The sequence below is a fragment of the Chanodichthys erythropterus genome, chromosome 5 (genome assembly GCF_024489055.1).
Source record: "Chanodichthys erythropterus isolate Z2021 chromosome 5, ASM2448905v1, whole genome shotgun sequence".
In the NCBI taxonomy this organism is placed as follows: Eukaryota; Metazoa; Chordata; class Actinopteri; order Cypriniformes; family Xenocyprididae; genus Chanodichthys; species Chanodichthys erythropterus.
Window position 1 is genome coordinate 19,268,246 of NC_090225.1, and position 20,578 is coordinate 19,288,823.

Here is a 20,578-nt window from a genome sequence, read left to right on the forward strand (position 1 = left end):
GATTTATGAAGCAACATCACACTCAAATACATTTACTCAGTGCATTTTGTGTACAATAACATCAATTTCTATAGAACAACTTTAGAGCTGGTTTTATTAACAATAAGGCCAGTAAACTCGGTCAATGTTATATAACTATACTTTTTTTTTTTTTCAGCAGAACCATATATGATCCCTGTCTAATACAAACACAGAATCTAAATAACACAAAGTAGAAAATTCAAAACTGTTACAAGTCAAAAGTTAATGGTTTCAATAAATCTAAATACTGACAGTCAGTTTAAGTTGGATTTCAAAACTGAAAAGACTTGAAAAGAATGATTAAGAGGACAAATATTTTTTAAGCAGTTTCACATCATGATACAACATTTCCAGCAATGTTTGACGGCGTGTTTTGGTTCAGAAGGGAATCAACTCTAACTCAGATCATAATTCTCTCTTGATTTAAACAACTGCCTGAAATTGATTCTGAAAACAGATAAAGATAATATATAGTGTGCAACAAAAGGCACACTTAGTCGAGTCAGCAGAGGCTATATCTGACCAAGAGCCAATGAATATGGCTTTTGAAACAATCATCAAAAGTTTTCTAGCACTCTCAGAGAAACAGTACTGTCAAATGACCAAGTACGCACTATATATTACAAAGCATTTTTAACAATACATATTCACACTTCATTACTAGGGCCTGACATAGTTTCTGATTGAAAATGAACTTGCTTATGTACGCAGTTACAGCTATTTATTTGTTTCTATCAAGAAGCAGGAAATGCATTGTCATTTTGGCTCCCTATTAGAGCCATGTTTATGTAATTATCTCAGCAAGAGACCGAGGAGAAGGTGACTGTCTCCTAAGAGCTCAGTGATTGCCTCTTACATCAGAGTGTTTTCCTTTCACAGGCGGGAGCAGTTGTAATGGAAGTTTGTCTCAAACAAAGGTTTCTTGTCAAACGAAATTACACAACCCCAAGCTAATGTTTACAATTTCACTATCTTACATAATGATAACAGCAACAACAAATCATAAAAGCTTTATCGCTTTGACCAACGGCGGACAAAATGCTCTGTGAAATAAAACATGCATTTTCACAAAGGTGTTCGCTTTGGAAGTAATGAAGTTGTCAAACTGTGAAGTGCTGAGGTAGATTTCACTCATGCTGATGATGATGATGGGGCACCATTTGTTCAAAATAGCCCCCAAAGTGTTGAATCTGCCACCTTTAATCAATAGACTTAAGTGGCCCAAAACACCAGGAGGAACTTAAATATGCAAAATAAGGGCAGCATATGTTGAAAACAAAATACGTAAATGAAAGTTGCATCACAAACAGCAAATTTCCTGATTCGTTCAAAAAAAATAAATAAAAAATAAGTGGAACAACATAGTAAAAAAAGAACTCCAGAATGACCTCCAGAATTACAATTAAATTCAATAGTAAACTGGCTTCAAACTGTAAAAAGCTGCTCAAAAACAGAACATCAGGACACTGAAGGAAGACGAAACAGGCTATATATATATATATATATATATACACACACACATTCCAGTGCCATGAATACGATTTGAACAAGAGATGTATTATGTCAAAAGAATAATGAGAGCGCTGTATGAAATCAATAGCATTCATGTGTTTTTGATTAACATAAAAGAATCTACAATTTTCCCATCAAAAGATATGAAGACAACAGACCCAAGCTGAATCTACTCTACTGTATCTGGTTCCTCATTCAAATTCTTACAAATATAGTATGCAGTGTTAATATTGCCAAGACAATTACTGACAAAACTTTTCATTATGAAATGGTGCTTTTTATTTTATAAAAGATAATGAAGACAAAATGGAAAAATGCACATCCTGAACAACTTTAATTAAAAGATATTGTTCTTGACAAAAGAGCTGGGCGGTATGACGATATATATCGTTACCACGGTATAAAATGTCTATCGTCATTTTGTGTATATCACGGTATGTACATATTGGCACTTCAGAGTGATAAAATGCATGAATGAGATTATAAAGAGCGGGACGTGCTTGATGTTTAAAAGAGTTATAAGCACAATATATCCTGGAAAAGAACTCGGTACGGCGGTCGTGCTGACTGGCACACTGCCAAAGTACGTGCACAGAAAGCTGCCTCAGAAGACAATCACGAATCTGGGACGTGCTCGATGTTAAAAAGTGTTAATAAGCACAATAAGCAGTGAAAAAGATCTCAATGCGGTACACACAGCGCAAACACATGCACAGAAATCCACGTGTCTCAGAATGAGTTCACAAATTCAGTTCTCTTTCACGCCTTATTGCACTTGAATTGTCGAATACACACGCAATTATGTCAAAATGCCTGTCGTGTGGAGTATTCATGTAAACACAGCCAGTTATGTCTGAAGTCAAAGTAAACAGTTGGATGTAAACCGGATGTTTATCAGTATAATGGATTTGTGTGTTTGGTCTTAAAGTGACAGCAGCCTGATATACTTGCTGCTCTGTGTCATTAATGTGAATCAAACAAAAGAGAAAATAACTTACTGTTCTTGACTGAATAACTTTTTTTGGCTTCAATAAGAATACATTTATATTTAATTCATATAGTGAAGACTATGCAATATTTTATTTTTACATCTGATTATTACATTTCTGTACTAATTCTAACTACATGTTAAATAAACCTATTGAACCTGACATTTTTTTGTTTAAATCATATTTTTGTTATATTGTATTTGTCCTAATTTGCTTCTTTTTATTTATTTTTAATAACAGATATTAGATAAAACAACACAAAATAACTATATCATGATATGTATCCTTATCGTGAAATAAAATTTCTCATATTGTGAAATAAGAATTTGGACATATCACCTACCCCCTAAATATGACGAGAAAAACAACACTGCAACACATTAAAAGAGCACTAACACTGTATTTTGAACTGGAAAAATCTAAAAAGAATGTGAATTTTTCCAAATAATCTAATAATGGTCAATAATGATTGCCCTGATACAGTTGCATAAGCTAAAGCCGAGCAGTGAATGAACACTGGCAAAGTGAAGCACATCGCTACTCACCAAAACACTCGCACAATATACTTATGAGATTAATCCCATACAGAACATAAACTAAATATTATACTACATCAAATGCATAACATCAAAACATATTAATGCACAAGTCAACCTGAACAAAGTTATGCTAGTCAGAATGTGTAAGTCACATTGTGTTTACACTCTTTCCACATCAAGGCACTTAACACAGACAATGAACCACTAAAACAAAGAATTCACAATATTAGTGAACTTTTTGTTATTTTAGCACTTCGGGTTTTCATAAGGACATTTTCACAAGCTGTTTTTGTTAAATGTGTGCTGCTTGTTTAAATCAATTTATCAAATATTTTAATAATTGATTTAATTTTGCATTTTTTCATAAACTAAAATGTTATTTTTCTGTAAAACTGGCTGAAAATAAATATGGTATGACAAAATATTGCTTATTAAATATACTTATTGAAAAAAGTGTAAAAATGAACAATAATAGTATGTTCTGTATGAAAAAAGTTTTAAAAAAAAGCTTTCTAGCATGGTTTGAGCAACAAAACACAAAACATCCAGCATCCCATGTGTTGCACAGCAACACAAACACAACACATTAAGCAGGGAAAATGTAAGTAGGAGACAGAAACATGATTGTGACCCTGTAGTAATTTCTCATACAACAAAAGGCATTCTTTTCTGCACCCTGTACCATGTTTTCGGTGATTTCCTAACAAGACTCACATTGATCGGTCGAGGGTGGGAGTCAGAATACTTACTGTGAATGACATCCAGTGTCACTATGAGACTGTGACACAAAAAAGGGCATTGGCAATAGAGATGCATTACAGAGGACATGACTCACGAGCTGAGCTTACATGCAGGGACTCTTACAGTTTTGCAAGCCGCGTTCCAGCGCACACATTTTCCATGAGGAAATCCCACTGCACCTCTGTATGCAGGGTAGATTGACCCTCATCAACCGAAACAATCAGATATTCGACTGGCATAATATAAACAAGAATTGGGCCACAGCTTTTTGAGGTCTCTGTAATTCCGGGTAATGAATGACAGAGCAAAACCATTCCCGTTTAGTCGAACTTGTTTACATAACTCTCACTAGCTGCCCCCGGGCAGAGCAGAGTTGGTCAAACAGCTGCCTGCTCAATGGTGTTCTTTTCTAACTAGCGCTCCCTGTGGAGCTCCGCTAGGGCCAGAACCACTTCCCCTAGGTGACACATGTGAATCTGAACCGCACACACCAGAAGACATAACCAACACGCTTCCTTCCCCCACGCTCTGCTCCAACTGAGCCATGACATTCCCCAATTCCTATCTGGCCCAGACACCCCCGCCACGGCCAGCTCCGGGACGGCTGTGTTTTGATACTCTGCCCCTGCTCTGACTGGGGAGCTTGGCCCACTGTATCTCATCTGCTGGGAAACGAACGGAGACCTAGACGGTGCGCTGGGAGAACGCATGAGAATGTGATTCTCAGCACTGGCTTTAGATCACAGGTCCCGCTGTGCCCTGTGAAGTCAAATCCTCAGTGTTTGTGTTGGCAGGGAGTATGTAGTCCTCTGCACAGGACAAACCCTTAGTGGGGACCAGCTTACCCTGGAATTCATTTCCTCTGAGACAAGATCAGACTCACCATGTTCATAATTTTCCAACTGTCCTTTCTGGCGTGAATCGAGGGCGAATCATTGCACCTGGACGGGTAAATACGTGGATGCGCCATATGACAAATGGAAAGTAAATCAAAGAAAGTGAGACCCCAGAGGGAGGTAAATTGCACCAGTGTTGAATTGAGTAGGTGTGGACAGTATCGTGGGACTGGACTTTTCTTGTGTTTCCACTGACATTCACACAAGCAACTGAAATTTAAACCACCACAGATCTGACAGTGATTTACAGACCAGTCTCAGACTAGTATTATAGCCTGTGGTGTTTGTCCTAATAAAACTTAACATTTGTTCTTTTAGTATTTGTTTTCCTAAGCTGTTTAGCATGAGAGGGTGATACCAACTGAGTTAAACACTTAACCATTGTGTAAATGCTTTAGACCAGGATTTTTTAGACTTTCAATGCAGAATTGTAGAAAATGCATTTATTATTATGCATTTTAGGGCTGTCAAAGTTAACAGCAAATCTGCTCTGGAACAATATTTATTTTGAACCATGCTATAAAAATACAATTGAATTCAGGTTTATAGATTACTACTAATAGTAGATAGAAAAAATATACACATAATAAAATGTCAATATTGTCCAGATAATATTTGAATAATTTACAGTAACAATATAAAGCCAATTATTTATTTAATACATGAAAACATTTTAATTTCATGTATTATATATGTGCACAGTTTTTATATTTTAGAGAGAGGAATCATTCATATTTGGCAGTCCTTAGCATCACAAGTTTGAAATCCCCTTCTTTAGAGAATAGCTCAATATGTAACTTATTGGCAATAACAATAATATCACAGTCAACATTCGTAAATGAATCCACGATTACATCATCACACTGATACTGATACTACGGCTAAATCTGTTATAAACCTAATGGCACATGAGCGATATTTTCCATCACCAGTCACGGACATCAAACACCCTTATAAAAACAAACATCAGTGTATTTCAGTGCACAATTTTGACAAAGTCAAAGGAAAAGTCTGTAAATTACCTGAGCCGTGCTCAAAGAGGTGGAGATATTTTATCATGATAGGACTTTTAGCAGTCTGCAGGGAACCCTCATCATCTTTCATAAAGGGAGGTTTGCCACTTTAATCCCACATCTGGTCTTCATTACCATTCCATGCAGCTCTGACTTGAGTCTGGGCCTGAACAAGAACCTCACCCTGTCTCAGTGTCCAAAGACTATAAAACACTAACGGCTTGAAATTAAAGATGACACTGTCTGCTTTACAAACACTTGTATTTTATCTTTGTTTCTGGAACGTTTGCAAGTTTAACACAATTTTCTATTCATGAAATCAGTGTTGGAATGAAGAAAAGGAAAGATAAGACAAGGCAAAAACTCACCCAGCTCTCTGATATGCCTTCAAACGGTGCTCTGCATTTAAAAATACTCATTTGTGTTTAAAAAGTGAAACCGATAAAAGGAGCATGGATATATTTTTCCTTGTCCTGAGGGTAAATATGGCTGTGAGAATGCTGTTGCAATTGTCCAAACAGGACAATTAAAGGTCAGGGAGTGGTTTCTCCTGATTTCCCATGGATTTCCTAGTTAAACTGTTGATTTAAGCACATTTAAATCATAAACTTGTCACCTGTTTATCTCGACGGAAAAACATTCTCACTCCGGCATCTCCTGAAAACTTTTGCAGTATTTCTTGTCTCACTGAGTCCATTTATAACACAATAACTTGAACATTTATTTAAATGTGTTGCCTTGAAAACATATTCTCATGCATCTGTAAATAACCACTGCTTTATGAAGCTTTTAGTTACATTTCCAAGAACAACAACAACTAATATCACCTGTAAACACAAGAGGCTAAGAAAATGACCTGAAAATGATTGCACACACCATTTCTTGCTGAACACATTTTATGCGTGATATCCCTGATGATAATGTTTTTGTTATTGTAGACTGATGTAACTGTTGGACGTGAGAGAAAGTTGATTTTCAGATCAGATGATTTTCATGTTTGAAAAAACATTGCTCAGTGGCCTTGTTTTACCTCTCAACGCTCAGCACAGTAGCTCTCTGAATTAACTTGATACACATGACTAAACAGACAGAGAGATGCCTGTTTGACAAGTAGGCCAATGAGACAACATGTCTCTCTGGCTGCTTACCTGAGGGCAGTCTTTGATATAGTGTCCCTTGTTGAAGCAGAGGTGGCACAGGTAGTTTGGTGGAGGTCTCTTGCTGGGCTTGCGTGGCTCAGAGGACAGGGAGAGGTCGGAGAAGTGGTCCGTTAGAGAGTTCAGCCCATCCACTATGTTGTTAAGAGAGCCATACGGGGACACGCTTTTGTATAAACCATTATTCAGGGCCTGCAGAACATAACAGGGCAGTAAATCCCAATGTGAACACAAATGCAAAAAAAAAAAAAAAAAACACCAAAAAAACTATATACTTCATAATACTCTGTTCTGCTCTCAATTAAATCCACCATATATGCTAATGTTCTAAGCAAAGATTGAAATATGATTTCATAATCAAAAACGGAACTCTATTAGGCATATTAACTAATCAGAGAGATTCCTAATTCAGAATCAGTTCCTAAATTGAGGCGGCATAATCCACTAAAGTCAGTGATAAGTATCAGTCTAAGATTTGCAAATCAGATTGCTAAATAACCACAGAGAGTACAGTAGATAGTCAAACACATGCTACAGAAACAAATGTTTGGATGGGAAGATGTTTCTTGAGTGATGTCTTCCTCTGGTTATGGTTTGGAAGGTTATGTTATTGTTGAAGTCTCATGTTAGACAGTCCTGAAACTTTACTTGGCAAGTCCAGATAACTGTCATCTAGTTCTCAGCAAGCCAGAACAATAAACATTTTCTGCACGTATCTCTCAGTTGAGTCTGTTTTCATCAGGTAGAGCAACTTTCTTTTATAGCTGTACATGTGGCAATCATTTTCCATCATGGCCGGTCAAATCCATCGCATATTCACTTTTTGTGCAAAATCCATGAGAAACGTGCATGCAATTCCTCCCAAATTTCAACCTGATTATGAGCTTGTCTGACAAAAGATAAGATGTCTTTAAGTTCAAAATAAAATGGCCTATAAAAAGCTGTCATGACAAATACGCATTCATTTTGTCTGAGTTATGACCAACAGACAGTAAACATCAACAAGGAATTCTGAAATGTTGTCTGTAAACTAAACTGCACAGCCATTTTTTTTAAATGTCAATAACCAATTTTAAACATCATGGAAATACATTAAATAACGATGATAAGCAGTTATGTCTGAATGCATACATGGAATTATGATCAACTTTCAAATCATAATGCACCCAATATACTGATTGTAGCTGTCAGAAGGGAATTTGGCTATGTCTCTCCTCAGGGATATATAGCCCTCACACACATTTACACCAGTGGAGGACATCTTTCCTCACCCCTTCTCTCAGCTGGAGAGACTGTCAGGGGGTCACTCCAAGCCTGTACTAATGCCATTCACTCACAATCACACACACAGGTTTGTTTTTGTGAATTGTGGGGACATTCCATAGGCGTAATGGTTTTTATACTGTACAAACCGTATTTTCTATCCCCCTACCCCTAAACCTACCCATCACAGGAAACTGTGCACATTTTTACTTTCTCAGAAAAACTCATTCTATATGATTTATAAGCCTTTTCAAAAATGGGGACATGGGGTAATGTCCTCATAAGTCACCCTCTCCTTGTAATACCTATGTCATACCCATGTCATTATGCAAATTTGTGTCCTGATATGTCACACACACACACACACACACACACACACAATACTAGTTAACACTTCCTCAGGAAAGTTATGCAAACAAAAATAATGCAAAAACTAGATTTTCTAGATCAAACCTTCTTCCTTTGTTTAAAATATTAGTAACACTTTACAATAAGGTTCATTAGTTAACATTAGTTAACTACATTAGTTAACATGAACTAATAATGAACTGCACTTATACAGTATTTATTAATCTTTGTTAATGTTAATTTCAACATTTACTAATACATTATTAAAATCTTGTTAACATTAGTTAATGCACTGTAAACTAACACGAACAAACTATGAACAACTGTATTTTCATTAACTAACGTTAACGAAGATTAGTAAAAACAGTAACATTTATTGCTCATGGTTAGTTCATGTTAGTTAATACATTAACTAATGTTTAACTAATGAACCTTATTGTGAAGTGTCACCAAAATATGGCCTCAAAGAGAAAAAATAACTCTGGTAAAACTGGAAATTAGTGTAATAAGGGGATTTTGAAAGCATTCTTAACCCTCCACAAGAGAGAAAAAAAGAAAGGGAGAGAAAAAGAAAGAGGGGGAAGGGAGAAAGAGAGAACTTGTCATAATGTTTTTATTAACTCTGATTACGAATGAAAGTTTTGCCCTTCCTCAAACTTTCCACTAAACATCAACACTTTACCTCGGTCTCAGCCACAACACTGTCATTACACATCATTAAAAAGAAAATGCGTTTATATATTCAAGCTTCTGGAAGTAATTCTCTCATTTAGAAAAATAACCTGAAGAGTACAAAAAGATTCAACAGACTTTTAGTTCCATGAGCGCTCCTCTACCATACAGACTGTCATAATTATTCAATTTAATTTAATATAATTTAATTTTGAATCTTGAAATAACTTTTTAATTATAAATGTAAACACTTCTTCTTCTCATAATCTGGCACTATCTCCTTTTTGATAATACAATCAAATCTAGTCATTCAGAGAGGATATTTACAACTTCCTTTGCGTGATAAAAATAATACAGATTGAGTGTCATGTCTTCAAGCAACTATAGCAACATCACGAACGAGCCACATCTGTCATTATCCCGAGCTCAATTATGGCAGCCCACATTTTAGGCCTATGGAGATCAGTAAGCAATCATCAAACCGAGACTTCTGATTTAGGATTCTACTTGTGCAAATTAAGCAACAAATTAAATGCAAGTAGGCCTAGTCTTATGATCAAACTAAGATTCTTTCATGGATGGCTGCCTCATTTGGCTGTCCACGTGCTGTTACAAAACAATAAACTAAGTGTGCAAAGCTGCACACTGGCACGGGTTTAGTGTGCTTTCAAATATTCAAGCGTTACGATTTTCGCATAGTATTGCACAATAAATAATTTCACGTATTATTACACGAGGAAAAAAAGAAAAAAAATGCCCTACAATATATCTTAAAGACATATTACAAGTTTCTCATTACATAAAAAAAAAAGATTATGTAAGTGACCCAAAGCATCAGTGTATTGTACAAATGTTACCAATTAGTCGCGCGCATAATCTTATTCCAGTCGACATGGCCCTCTGTCTCCATTAACTTATTTCCAAAATAAATGATACAGGAAGACATAAAACGAGTTACCTCATTTCTCTGCAGCTGAAAGAAGTTGTTGAGATAGTTGGAGTTGAGAGAGGAGCTCAGGTCATTGGCAGGAGTTTTGCTGTAGTTCAGGTCCGGATGGGAAGAGTTGGGCTCGGGTCGGAAGGCATCGAAGGCACTCGTCTGATGCGTGTCTTGTAAAGAAAGGTAAACCCAGTTTAGAAGCTGTGCAGGCTGGTACACTGAGGTACTGGTGTCTATAGCAGACAACAAGCTCATGTTGTTACTGTAACTTTTACTCTTCCACTGTTGCTATTGGAAAAGGCAAACTTGTTCAGAGTCTACTGTGAATGCGGCGTCCGGTTTTCCACACCCCAAAAAAACAGCGCTTCTCTCTCTTCTTCCAGCTCAGACCCTATTCCTTCGCTGGGATCCGTGTCCCAGGTTTATATTTACACAAAAGTCATTGCTCTGACATGTCAGAATAAAAAGTTTTAGTCCGCTGTCCACGGCCCGTTATCTCGCTTTATTTGCACTGTAACAGCAAGGAACTCATTGAATATTCATATCGCGTCTGCGCGCGTCATTGTCTTAAACAGCCAATCAGCCCCCGTTGTTTAACATATGCGCTTGTATATAGGGACAACCCGTTGATTATTGGCTACTAGCTAATTTGATCAGAATATTCATATTTATCACGGAACGTATTTAAAAACACTTTTATATAGCCTAAAATAGTTTTAAACGAGAACATTTGTAAATATATGCAATTCCTGCAGTTTTGGCAAGGTACTATTTAATAAGCATTTAAATAGGGCCGCTTAATGATATATAATTGTTTTACTCCCATTCTTAATCTAAGGGGAAAGAAAACCACTAAAACGCTTTCGAAAATCCCCCTCCACAAAACAATTTATTTGACAACAGTTCACATGGAACAGGTTAGTGGTATATGTGAAACTAAACACCTAAAGGAAGCCAATAGGCTGATGTAAGCAAATGGTTTTGTTTATTTAACGTCAGGGGTGAGATTCTTAAGTGATGGTGACCCATTAACAGAGCCCAGGGAAATGTGCCTTAAAAACACCTGAAAAAAAAAAGATAAATCAAATATTAGTTTTACAATGAACATTTGTTTTGAATTTAATCAACCATACTGAAGCAGAGAAGTATAATAGCAATGAATAAAGAAATCAAGAACATAAAGGTTGAGTTTTTTAAAACAATCTAAAGGGTTATCACACAATAAATTGATTAGCTATTTCAACTTTTTGATTAACTCACCTAAGGGATCTTGGCCTACAATTGCAAACTGATTTGTGCTCCACCTTGTGGCATTGTTAATATACTCGACTTGTCCTTTTGCAGACACTTTAGAATGCCTCGTTCACCTAACTGATCTAAAATGAACAGGTAACATTAACCCCCTGAACGCATATGGGCTCGATGAGATAGTATGCACAGCATTCGTCAAACAGTATAGATGATTGGTAAATAATTCAATTTTGATCATTCAAAATGTTCAATCGAGTTTAATCCATAAAACTGATCAAATATCAATGAATTCAACATTATATATAAAAAGACTAATGTCAAATTTACTTTGTGCAATTACAGATCATTTATTAAAGATTAAAGTCCCCATTTTACAGCACACATTGAATCTTCTAAACAATATTACTTAAAAAAAATCTTTTAGAAATGTAACTTGTCAGAAGTACAGTCATTATCAATACATAATGGATGTGTTGAAACTTAACGCATGCACTGGTAGCAAATCACTATTATGTGACTGTGTTCTCTGCAGACAGGTTTACTGCATTCACAACAGTAGGTGTTCACTTTTCTGTCTCTTGCAGCTCGACAGTAGTAACATCTCTTTCTTCTTTTGTTCTGACAGCTCTGTTCTTGGATTTCAGAAGTGACAGCTGACAGTGATGTTGGTACCCCACACCTCCCCATGGCCTCGAGGATGTTCTTGGATAATCCAGGGCTTTCTTCTCTGCGCCTATGAATCTGAGGCACTACAAGCTCTTTCACCAGCTCTTTTATGAACATCCGCTGGGTGTTATGACCACCTCCCATGAAGCTAGGGTGCTGAGCATTGAAAACAGAGTAGGAGTTTACAATGGCAATATTCAGCATGTTATACCACAGCACCATGGGCCACCTCTTTGAACGGCGCTTGCAGGTGTAAATGTTGGCCATTTGCTGAACATTGTTGACTCCTCCTTTGGTGCGGTTGTAGTACTGGAAAACCTCTGGCTTGTTTTTAGCACTTGTTTCATTCAGTGCTTTGCTGGTATGCAATGTACTTAAAAGAATCTCCGCCTTTTTTTTTTTTGGTACGTAGCTCACCATGGACACATTGCCACAAAAACCAACCTCAGAGGTATGTAACGCTCGTAACTTGGATGGCTTCATAATCGATGGCACGTGTGGATTCTTATGGTCAAGGGTCCCAACCATGGTCAAGTTTTTCTCAAAAAGATTCTCTGCCAGAGGGACACTGGTGAAGTAGCTGTCCATTGTAATGTTGAGACCTATCATGAGAAACACATAAAAAGGCAACATAGTTAGGTTCCACAAAAACAATGATGGTCTGGCACAGTGTTTGAGGCTCATGGCTGGTATCTAGAGGGCTGCTGGTTTGATCCCAACAAGAAGTAAACTTTGAACTATGTGCTTTTGAGGAAGGCAGTTCAACCAAAGTGCCTCAAAGGGCAAATACTGTATAATGCTAGTGGCTTTGGATGAAACTGCCTGCTAAATGGCTACTTTCTGAACCACTGTTTCCTCTGCTGCTGAATTTTAAGTGCAACGGCAGAAGAAACACATTTTACCTGAGTTGTGAATGTGAGTGTTGAGGCTTTATTGAATGTGATAAGTAAAAACACAGTCTTGCTACTGAGTTTTCATTCATTCATATATATATATATATATATATATATATATATATATATATATATTAGTTGCAAGAAAAAGTATGTAGAATGTGAATATGTGCAAAATTTTAACAAAATAAGAGACATCATATAAAATGCATGTTATTTTTATTTAGTACTGTCCTGAGTAAGATATTTTACATAAAAGATGTTTACATATAATCCATAAGACAAAAAATAGCTGAATTGATTAAAATGACCCAGTTCAAAAGTTTGTGAACCATTGATTCTCAATACTGTGTGTGGTTACCTGGATGATCTGTGACTGTTTTTTTGTTTTGTGATGGTTGTTCATGAGTCCCTTGTTTGTCCTGAGCAGTTAAACTGAGCTCTGTTCTTCGGAAAAAATCTCCAGGTCCCAAAAATTCTTCAGTGTTCCACCACCTTTTTCATATTTTAACCCTTTCCAGCAATGACTGAATCATTTTGAGATCCATCTTTTCACATGGAGGGCAATTGAGGGACTCAAACACAACTATTAAAAAAGGTTCAAACATTCACTGATGCTCCAGAAGGAAAAACAAAGCATCAAGAGTCAGGGGTGAAAACTTTTGAACAGGATGAAGAGGTCCAAATTTTTCTTATTTCGCTTGAATATAATTTTTTTTTCATTTAGTACTGCCCTTCGGTTGTTTCCCGGAAGACAAATTAAAATACAATTTACCTTGATCTTAAAATTCCAAAAGTTTTCACCCCCAACTATTAATGCATCATGTTTTTTCTGGAGCATGAATGTTTGAACCTTTTTTAAAAGTTGTGTTTGAGTCCTTCAGTTGTCCTCAGTGTGAAAAGATGGATCTCAAAATCATTCAGTCCCTGTTGTAAAGGGTTCAAATATGCAAAAAATGCTGGAAAACTGAAGAATCTGCAGGATCTGGAGGATTTTTCTGAAGAACAGAGCTCAGTTTAACTGTTTAGATCAAACAAGGGACTCATGAACAACCATCACAAAACAAAAAAACAGTTGTGGATTATCAGGTAACCACACACAGTATTGAGAATCAATGGTTCACATACTTATGAATGGGGTTATTTTAATACATTCAGCTTTTTTTTGTCTTGTGGATTATATGTAAACATATTTTATGTAAAATATCTTACTCAGGACAGTAGTAAATAAAAAATAACATGCATTTTGTATTATCTACCTTATTTTGTTAAAATTATTAAAGGTGCCCTAGATTGTTTTTTCAAAAGATGTAATATAAGTCTAAGGTGTCTCCTGAATGTGTCTGTGAAGTTTCAGCTCAAAATACCCCATAGATTTTTTTAATTAATCTTTTTAACTGCCTATTTTGGGGCATCATTAACTATGCACTGATTTTTTCAGCACGGCCCCTTTAAGAGATGCGCTTCCTCTGCCACACAAGCTCTCAACTATAATACAGTGCATTTACAAAGTTCACACAGCTAATATAACCCTCAAATGGATCTTTACAAGATGTTCGTCATTCATGCTGTATGCATGCTTCGAATTATGTGAGTAAAGTATTTATTTTGATGTTTACGTTTGATTCTGTATGAGTCTGAGGCTGTGCTCTGTGGCTAAAGCTAACATTACACACTGTTGGAGAGATTTATAAAGAATGAATTTGTGTTTATGCATTATACAGACTGCAAGTGTTTAAAAATTAAAATAGCAACGACTCTCGTCTCCGTGAATACAGTAAGAAACAATGGTAACTTTAACCACATTTAACAGTACATTAACAACATGCTAATGAGACATTTAGAAAGACAATTTACAAATATCACTAAATATATCATGATATCATGGATCATGTCAGTTATTATTGCTCCATCTGCCATTTTTCGCTGTTGTTCTTGCTTGCTTACCTTGTCTGTGCACAGATCCAGACGTTAATACTGCCTTTCCTTGTCTAATGCGTTGAATGGGCTGGCATTATGCAAATATTGGGGTCATACATATTAATGATCCCGACTATTACGTAACAGTCGGTGTTACGTTGAGATCCGAGTGTTTTCCGGAAGTCTTTTAAACAAATGAGATTTACATAAGAAGGAGGAAACAATGGGGTTTGAAACTCAATGTATGTCTTTTCCATGTACTGAACTCTTGTTATTCAACTATGCTGAGGTAAATTCAAATTTTGATTCTAGGGCACCTTTAACATACTGGTTCACATACGTTTTCTTGCAACTGTACATGAGATGTACAGTTATATATATATACACTACCGTTCAAAAGTTTAGGATCGGTAACATTTTTAATGCTTTATAAAGAAGTTTCGTCTGCTCACCAAGTAATACAGTAAAATACAGTAAAATCAGTAATATTGTGAAATATTATTACAATTTAAAATAACTGTTTTCTATTTGAAAATATTTGAAAATGTAAGTTATTCTTGTGTTGGCAAAGCTGAATTTTCAGCATCATTACTCCAGTCTCCAGTGTCACATGATCCTTCAGAAATCATTTTAACATGCTGATTTGCTGCTCAAGAAACATTTATTGTGTACAGATGTACAAAATATTTGTGTACAACATTTTTTTCAGGATTCTTTGATGAATAGAAAGTTCAAACGAACAGCGTTTATTTGGAATATAATCTGTTGTTACATTTTAAATGTCTTTACTGCCACTTTTGATTGATTTAATGCATCCTAACTGAAAAAAAAATCTTTAAATTCTTCTCAAAAAAATAAAAATAAAGATTCTTACTGACCCCAAACTTTTGAACGGTAGTGTATAATGCTACAGAAGCTTTGTATTTCAGATAAATGTTGTTCTTTTGAACTTTCTATTCATCAAGGAATCCTGAAAAAAAAAGTATACAACTGTTTTCAACATTGATAATAATCATAAATGTTTCTTGAGCAGCAAATCATCATATTAAATTGATTTCTGAAGGATCGTGTGACACTGAAGACTGGAGAAATGATGCTGAAAATTCAGCTTTTCCAACATAGAAATAAATTACATTTTACATTATATTCCAATAGAAAACAGTTATTTTAAATTGTAATAATATTTCACAATATTACTGTTTTTACATCTATGTGAACCACTTGCCACAACCATTTTAATATTATCTTGTGTGTATTTGACTGAACTCAATTTTGCACAGAGAGGCAGCTTTATGTGCGGAATTTGGTTGTGAGCATAAAATCTGAAATTATGCACAATACGTCAGGGGAGGTTTTTGTGTCAACTTGCTGTCGGAGAGATGAGAGAACGAGAAAGCGCAGCTGGTATCATGTATCTATTCTGTGGAAAATGAGTATCGGAAGCATTTCAGATATTTCAGTATCGGTATATATTTAAAAATGTATATTTTTGACAACACAACATTGCACTTAGTTATTATTTCAGATATATATGCTATAAAGATATATAGATATAAAAAATACCTTTTTGCTGAAGCCCATCGGACAACCTCAGAACTGTGTTCTCTGCAAAGTTTTCTTCAGTCTCCTCTGCTGGCTGTTTGCCTGTGTAGACGACAGCATCAATGGCGTAGGGGACCTCGGCATCGCACATCCAAAAGATTTTTATGCCATACTTGGTTGGGAGGCTTGGCATGTGTTGCAGAAACTTGCATCTTCCATGGAATGGCACAAGCTGCTCACCCACAGTGACACAATCCCTGGGGATGAACCTTTTCCTACAGTTGATCAGGAACAGGTCCCACACATTTCGGAAGGCAGCCATGTGGTCTGATGCCTCTCTTTGCACTCTGGTTTTCCTGTCATCAAATTGCAGGCATCCGTGAAGGTCTTGATATCTTCCAACAGACATGGTAGCTCTATAAATTGGGTTCTGTAACGGATCCATAAACAGTTCCCGTATTGGGACATCACCGTTTCTCTCTAAACCAATGAGGAGGCTTAGACCAATAAAGGCATTTAGCTCTTCCTTAGTGACATTTTGCCACACTTTGCCTTTTGCCGATGCTGCTCTCTGTCCACCCAAGTTGGTGCATTGCAGGATTTCATCAATGATGTTTTCACTTATGAAAAGCTCCCAAGCATCTCTAGGTGTCACCAGTAGCGATTCAAGCGCAGGGCCTTGACAGCTCTGCGAGAAGGTCCTAGTGTCACTTTGAGGAGGATATTTGCTCCAGTAAGAGTCTCCTTTGCTCCATCGACTCGAGAGATCTTCACTCTCCTCACCACAGGATTCCTCAGATGAGAACTCAAAGTCTGTGAGGACAGTTTTCTGACCCTCTGTCACATCTGGGACGCTGCTGCTTTCTGGGCCATCACTATCAGAGATCTCCGATTCTAAATCAGGGGCAGCAATGGATTCATATTCTTCTCTTAATGGAGCTGTAACTTCAGCCTTTCTGTGCACCATGGACAAAACTGTAAAAAATATAAACACAAGAAGCACAGTTATACTGGCATTATTAAAATTACAAGCAAATTCAAAGTATGTTTCAATGGTAATTATTGATGTAAATTAAGCTTTTAGCATAAACAGTACATGACTTGCATGATTACAACTTAATCACACACACTCACACACAGAGAGAACTTTCTCTTTCATCTTATTCAGTATAAACCTGATCCTATAAGCTATACTAAAATTATGTTTTTAAAAGGTGCAATTTTTATTTTAAAAATACTTTTTTTTGTAGTCAATATTTAGATATGAACAGTTCTATTGAAACTGGCTGCATATTGGGCCTTTGCTTACTCAGCAAAACTTAAAAGTGAAATCAGGAGAGGTCAGAATGTGCAGCATTTGGCCTCCCTCTGGTGGAGAAATGTTAAAATAATAGCTCACCCCAAGATTCTTTCATTTACCCAACCTCAAATCATTTTAAACCTGTATGACTTTCTTTCTTCTGCAGAACACAACATAAAGACATTTTGAAGAATATTTCAACTGCTTTTATTTATACAGTGTATTTCATTGTATGGACAAAATGTCATCTTTTGTTTCACAGAAGAAGTCATGCAGGTTTAAAATAAAATGGTAAGTAAATTAAAAAAAACATACACTACTGTTCAAAAGTTTGGGGTCTGTAATTTTTTTTTAAAGAATATTCTATTAAGTACAAATTAAATTGATCAAAAGTGACAGTGAAGACATTTAATATGTTATAAAAGATTTCGCAATTAAATGCTGTTCTTTTGAACTTTCTATTCATTAAAGAAACCAGAAAAAGTATCACTGTTTGACCATAAATATTAAGCAGAACAAGTGTTTTCAACATTGATATTAGAGTGATTTCTGATGGATCATGTGACCCTGAAGACTGGAGTAATGGCTGCTGAAAATTCAGCTTTGCCATCACAGGAATAAATTAGATTTTAAAATAAATAGAAAACAGTTTATGTAATAATATATCACAAAATGTTTACTATTTTTGATCAAATAAATGCAACTTTGGTGAGAATAAGAAACTTCTTTCAAAACCATTAAAAACATTTTTTTACTGACCCCAAGCTTTTGAGTGTACATACATATATACAAATACAGAACATGGGTCATCATAGTGAAATTACATTTATTTCCAAACCATTACCATTCTATCAGTACTTAATTCAAGCAAGGTTTGACACTTTAGATCATAGACAAATAAGGAGTTAATTCTATACTAATTTGTGATATTTTCTCTATGCCACATTTGATTCTTTTGCTGAATCTAGCTGAATCATTTCTTCAAACACAAAATGTCAGAAAGAGAATTGAGACTTGAGTCTGTAATCCCCTAATTTTTAATGCAAGCTTGCAACAGAAAGCTCACAGAATCCTGCTTTTAAAACATTAAAAATATGTAATCAGCAAGAGTATGTCATTGGACAACTTCATTAGCTGCATACATTCTTCAAGAGTGAAACAAAAGTGATTCAAAAAAAAAAAAAAAAATACATACAAAAAGCCTGCTCAAATCCAATAAATATTAAAGCACATTTTATGCTTTACATAGGGAAATAATCTTCCTTTAAGGAAGGAATAAAAATTTAGACCCTTTCGTTGTTAACAAATATGCCGATACACATCCAGGACTCTAGTCAAGGTGGTCTTTCATATGCAACCTGTAACTGTAGCCATATTTGTATGCTTTACCACACACAGAGCACTGGAAAGGTTTCTCCTTTGAGTGGGTCCGTTTATGTTTGTTAAGTATGTAAATGCGTTTAAAACCTTTCCCACACTCAGAGCACAAATAAGGTCTCTCTCCAGTGTGATCTCTCTGGTGCACCCTCAAGTCATAGATGTCAAAAAACTTCTTCTCACACTGGTCACATGGAAAAGGCCTGTCACCGGCATGTCTACGCAAGTGTATTTTCAAATAAGAAGGCTTGGCAAACTTCATTTCGCACTGATCACAAGCGTACGGCTTCTGTCGCCTGTGAATTTTCACGTGATCTGTGAGAAGATCTGACCGCTGGAATATTTTCCCACAGGTTTCACAACTAAATCGCTCTTCGTTTTGCTGTTTATTGGAAGTTCTGCCTTTACCTGATTTCTCTGGATTTTGTGTGGTATTTCCCTGCATTATTAAACTTTTGATTCCTTCACTTGACACATCATAATTCACTTTAGTTGATATAATTTGTTCTGTCGTCTTACTCTGCTTTGTCGGACATCTTATTGTATGGCTTGATGCATTAGTTGCTTTTCTTTTATTTATTCTCTTTCTTTTGCTTAATGAACCAGTTCTTCTGTCTGGTTCATCTGGAGAAGGGTGCGAGTTTGTTGCGATTTCAAGGTCTTCTTCCATCTCAACTGGAGGCATTAGGCCATCTGGTAAGATCTGCAGACCAAGGTCCAAAATCTCCTCCTTAATATGCCCATTAAAACGAGGAAACGTTTCTAGTTCATTCACATCAAGAAATGAAGAATCATCTTGATCAGGTTCCACTTTAACTTGTATTTCTGACTGAATGAAGTCTGTTTCCAATTCATTTTCACTTTTTAGGCATCCATCCTGTGAAACTGCTTTTTCAGATGGCAAACCTTGCTCCATTTTAACAAAGTTTTAGACTTTTGATGCACAGATTTAAAGCTCTCATTCAGCTGTAGTAATTGTTCTTGAGACTGGACGTGAATCCTTCCAATGGCTGAACCAGAACTATAACAAAAAAGGTAGATATTAAGTGCTCTGTCCAACGATGTATTTTCTGTTTTTATATGAAGAATGACAATACAATCACCATGCGTGTTCATACTTTACTAAACTAAAAGAACCAGAAAATACAACCGTGGTAAACAAACATTTGGTTACATCACTGCAAAACACAGACCCTTTTTCTGTTTTGTTTTGTTTTGTTTAGGTTACAAATAAAAAGAAATGTTGCAGTTCGATGCTTAAGACAGTCCACTCACCAGTTATTGGCATTCAGGAAAGTTACTTTTATTGTTGTCTTGCTGAAAGATAAGCAACATTTCCATCGCCGAATCTTCTTCTTCTATGGCTTTAATAACGAGTTGAGAAGCAACTGCTTATGTGAATACCGCCACCTACAGCCCGGGATCGAGAACATTACAAAAATTCTAGGTAAATAAGAATGGATTCCTATATTCTGCGCCTATATTCAAGGTCAGTTTTAAAATAATATTTTTGTTTTAACTTCTCCTGGTTAACTTCT

At 36.0% G+C, this 20,578-nt stretch overlaps 2 protein-coding genes across 3 annotated transcripts in view; both read right to left on the reverse strand.

Moving 5' to 3' along the window:
* Positions 1 to 10,596, reverse strand: part of zcchc24 (zinc finger, CCHC domain containing 24) — a 38,676-nt gene extending 28,080 nt beyond the window's left edge. The window contains exons 1-2 of the mRNA XM_067386445.1: positions 10,110 to 10,596; positions 6,860 to 7,060 (exon numbers count right to left, since the gene is read on the reverse strand). Of these exons, the coding sequence (XP_067242546.1) occupies positions 6,860 to 7,060; positions 10,110 to 10,346 (438 nt within the window). The 5' untranslated portion in view covers positions 10,347 to 10,596. The remainder of the gene's footprint in view (positions 1 to 6,859; positions 7,061 to 10,109) is intronic.
* Positions 10,597 to 11,501: 905 nt separating this feature from the next.
* On the reverse strand, positions 11,502 to 20,429 carry wu:fj13e08 (piggyBac transposable element-derived protein 4). Of its 2 annotated transcripts, XM_067385322.1 has the most exons (4): positions 20,316 to 20,429; positions 19,560 to 20,061; positions 16,385 to 17,338; positions 11,502 to 12,610 (listed from the first exon to the last, which is right to left on the reverse strand). In XM_067385322.1, the coding sequence occupies exons 2-4, from the start codon at positions 19,954 to 19,956 to the stop codon at positions 11,823 to 11,825; spliced, it is 2,139 nt and encodes a 712-aa protein (XP_067241423.1). In that variant the 5' UTR covers positions 19,957 to 20,061; positions 20,316 to 20,429; the 3' UTR covers positions 11,502 to 11,822. The 2 variants fall into 2 exon arrangements, with proteins under 2 accessions (XP_067241423.1, XP_067241424.1); XM_067385323.1 differs by lacking the exon at positions 19,560 to 20,061 and having other exon boundaries at positions 20,316 to 20,408.
* Positions 20,430 to 20,578: the final 149 nt, after the last annotated feature.

Bases quoted from the DNA above. Each gene is read 5' to 3' on its own strand.
- wu:fj13e08 (XM_067385322.1), bottom strand. From the start codon at position 19,956: ATGGAGCAAGGTTTGCCATCTGAAAAAGCAGTTTCACAGGATGGATGC. The intron at 17,339-19,559 runs GTAAGACGACAG...TATTTTTTACAG, and splicing joins AAGATGTCCGACAAAGCAGA to TTTTGTCCATGGTGCACAGA. The intron at 12,611-16,384 runs GTATTTTTTATA...TTCTCATGATAG, and splicing joins CGATGGGCTTCAGCAAAAAG to GTCTCAACATTACAATGGAC.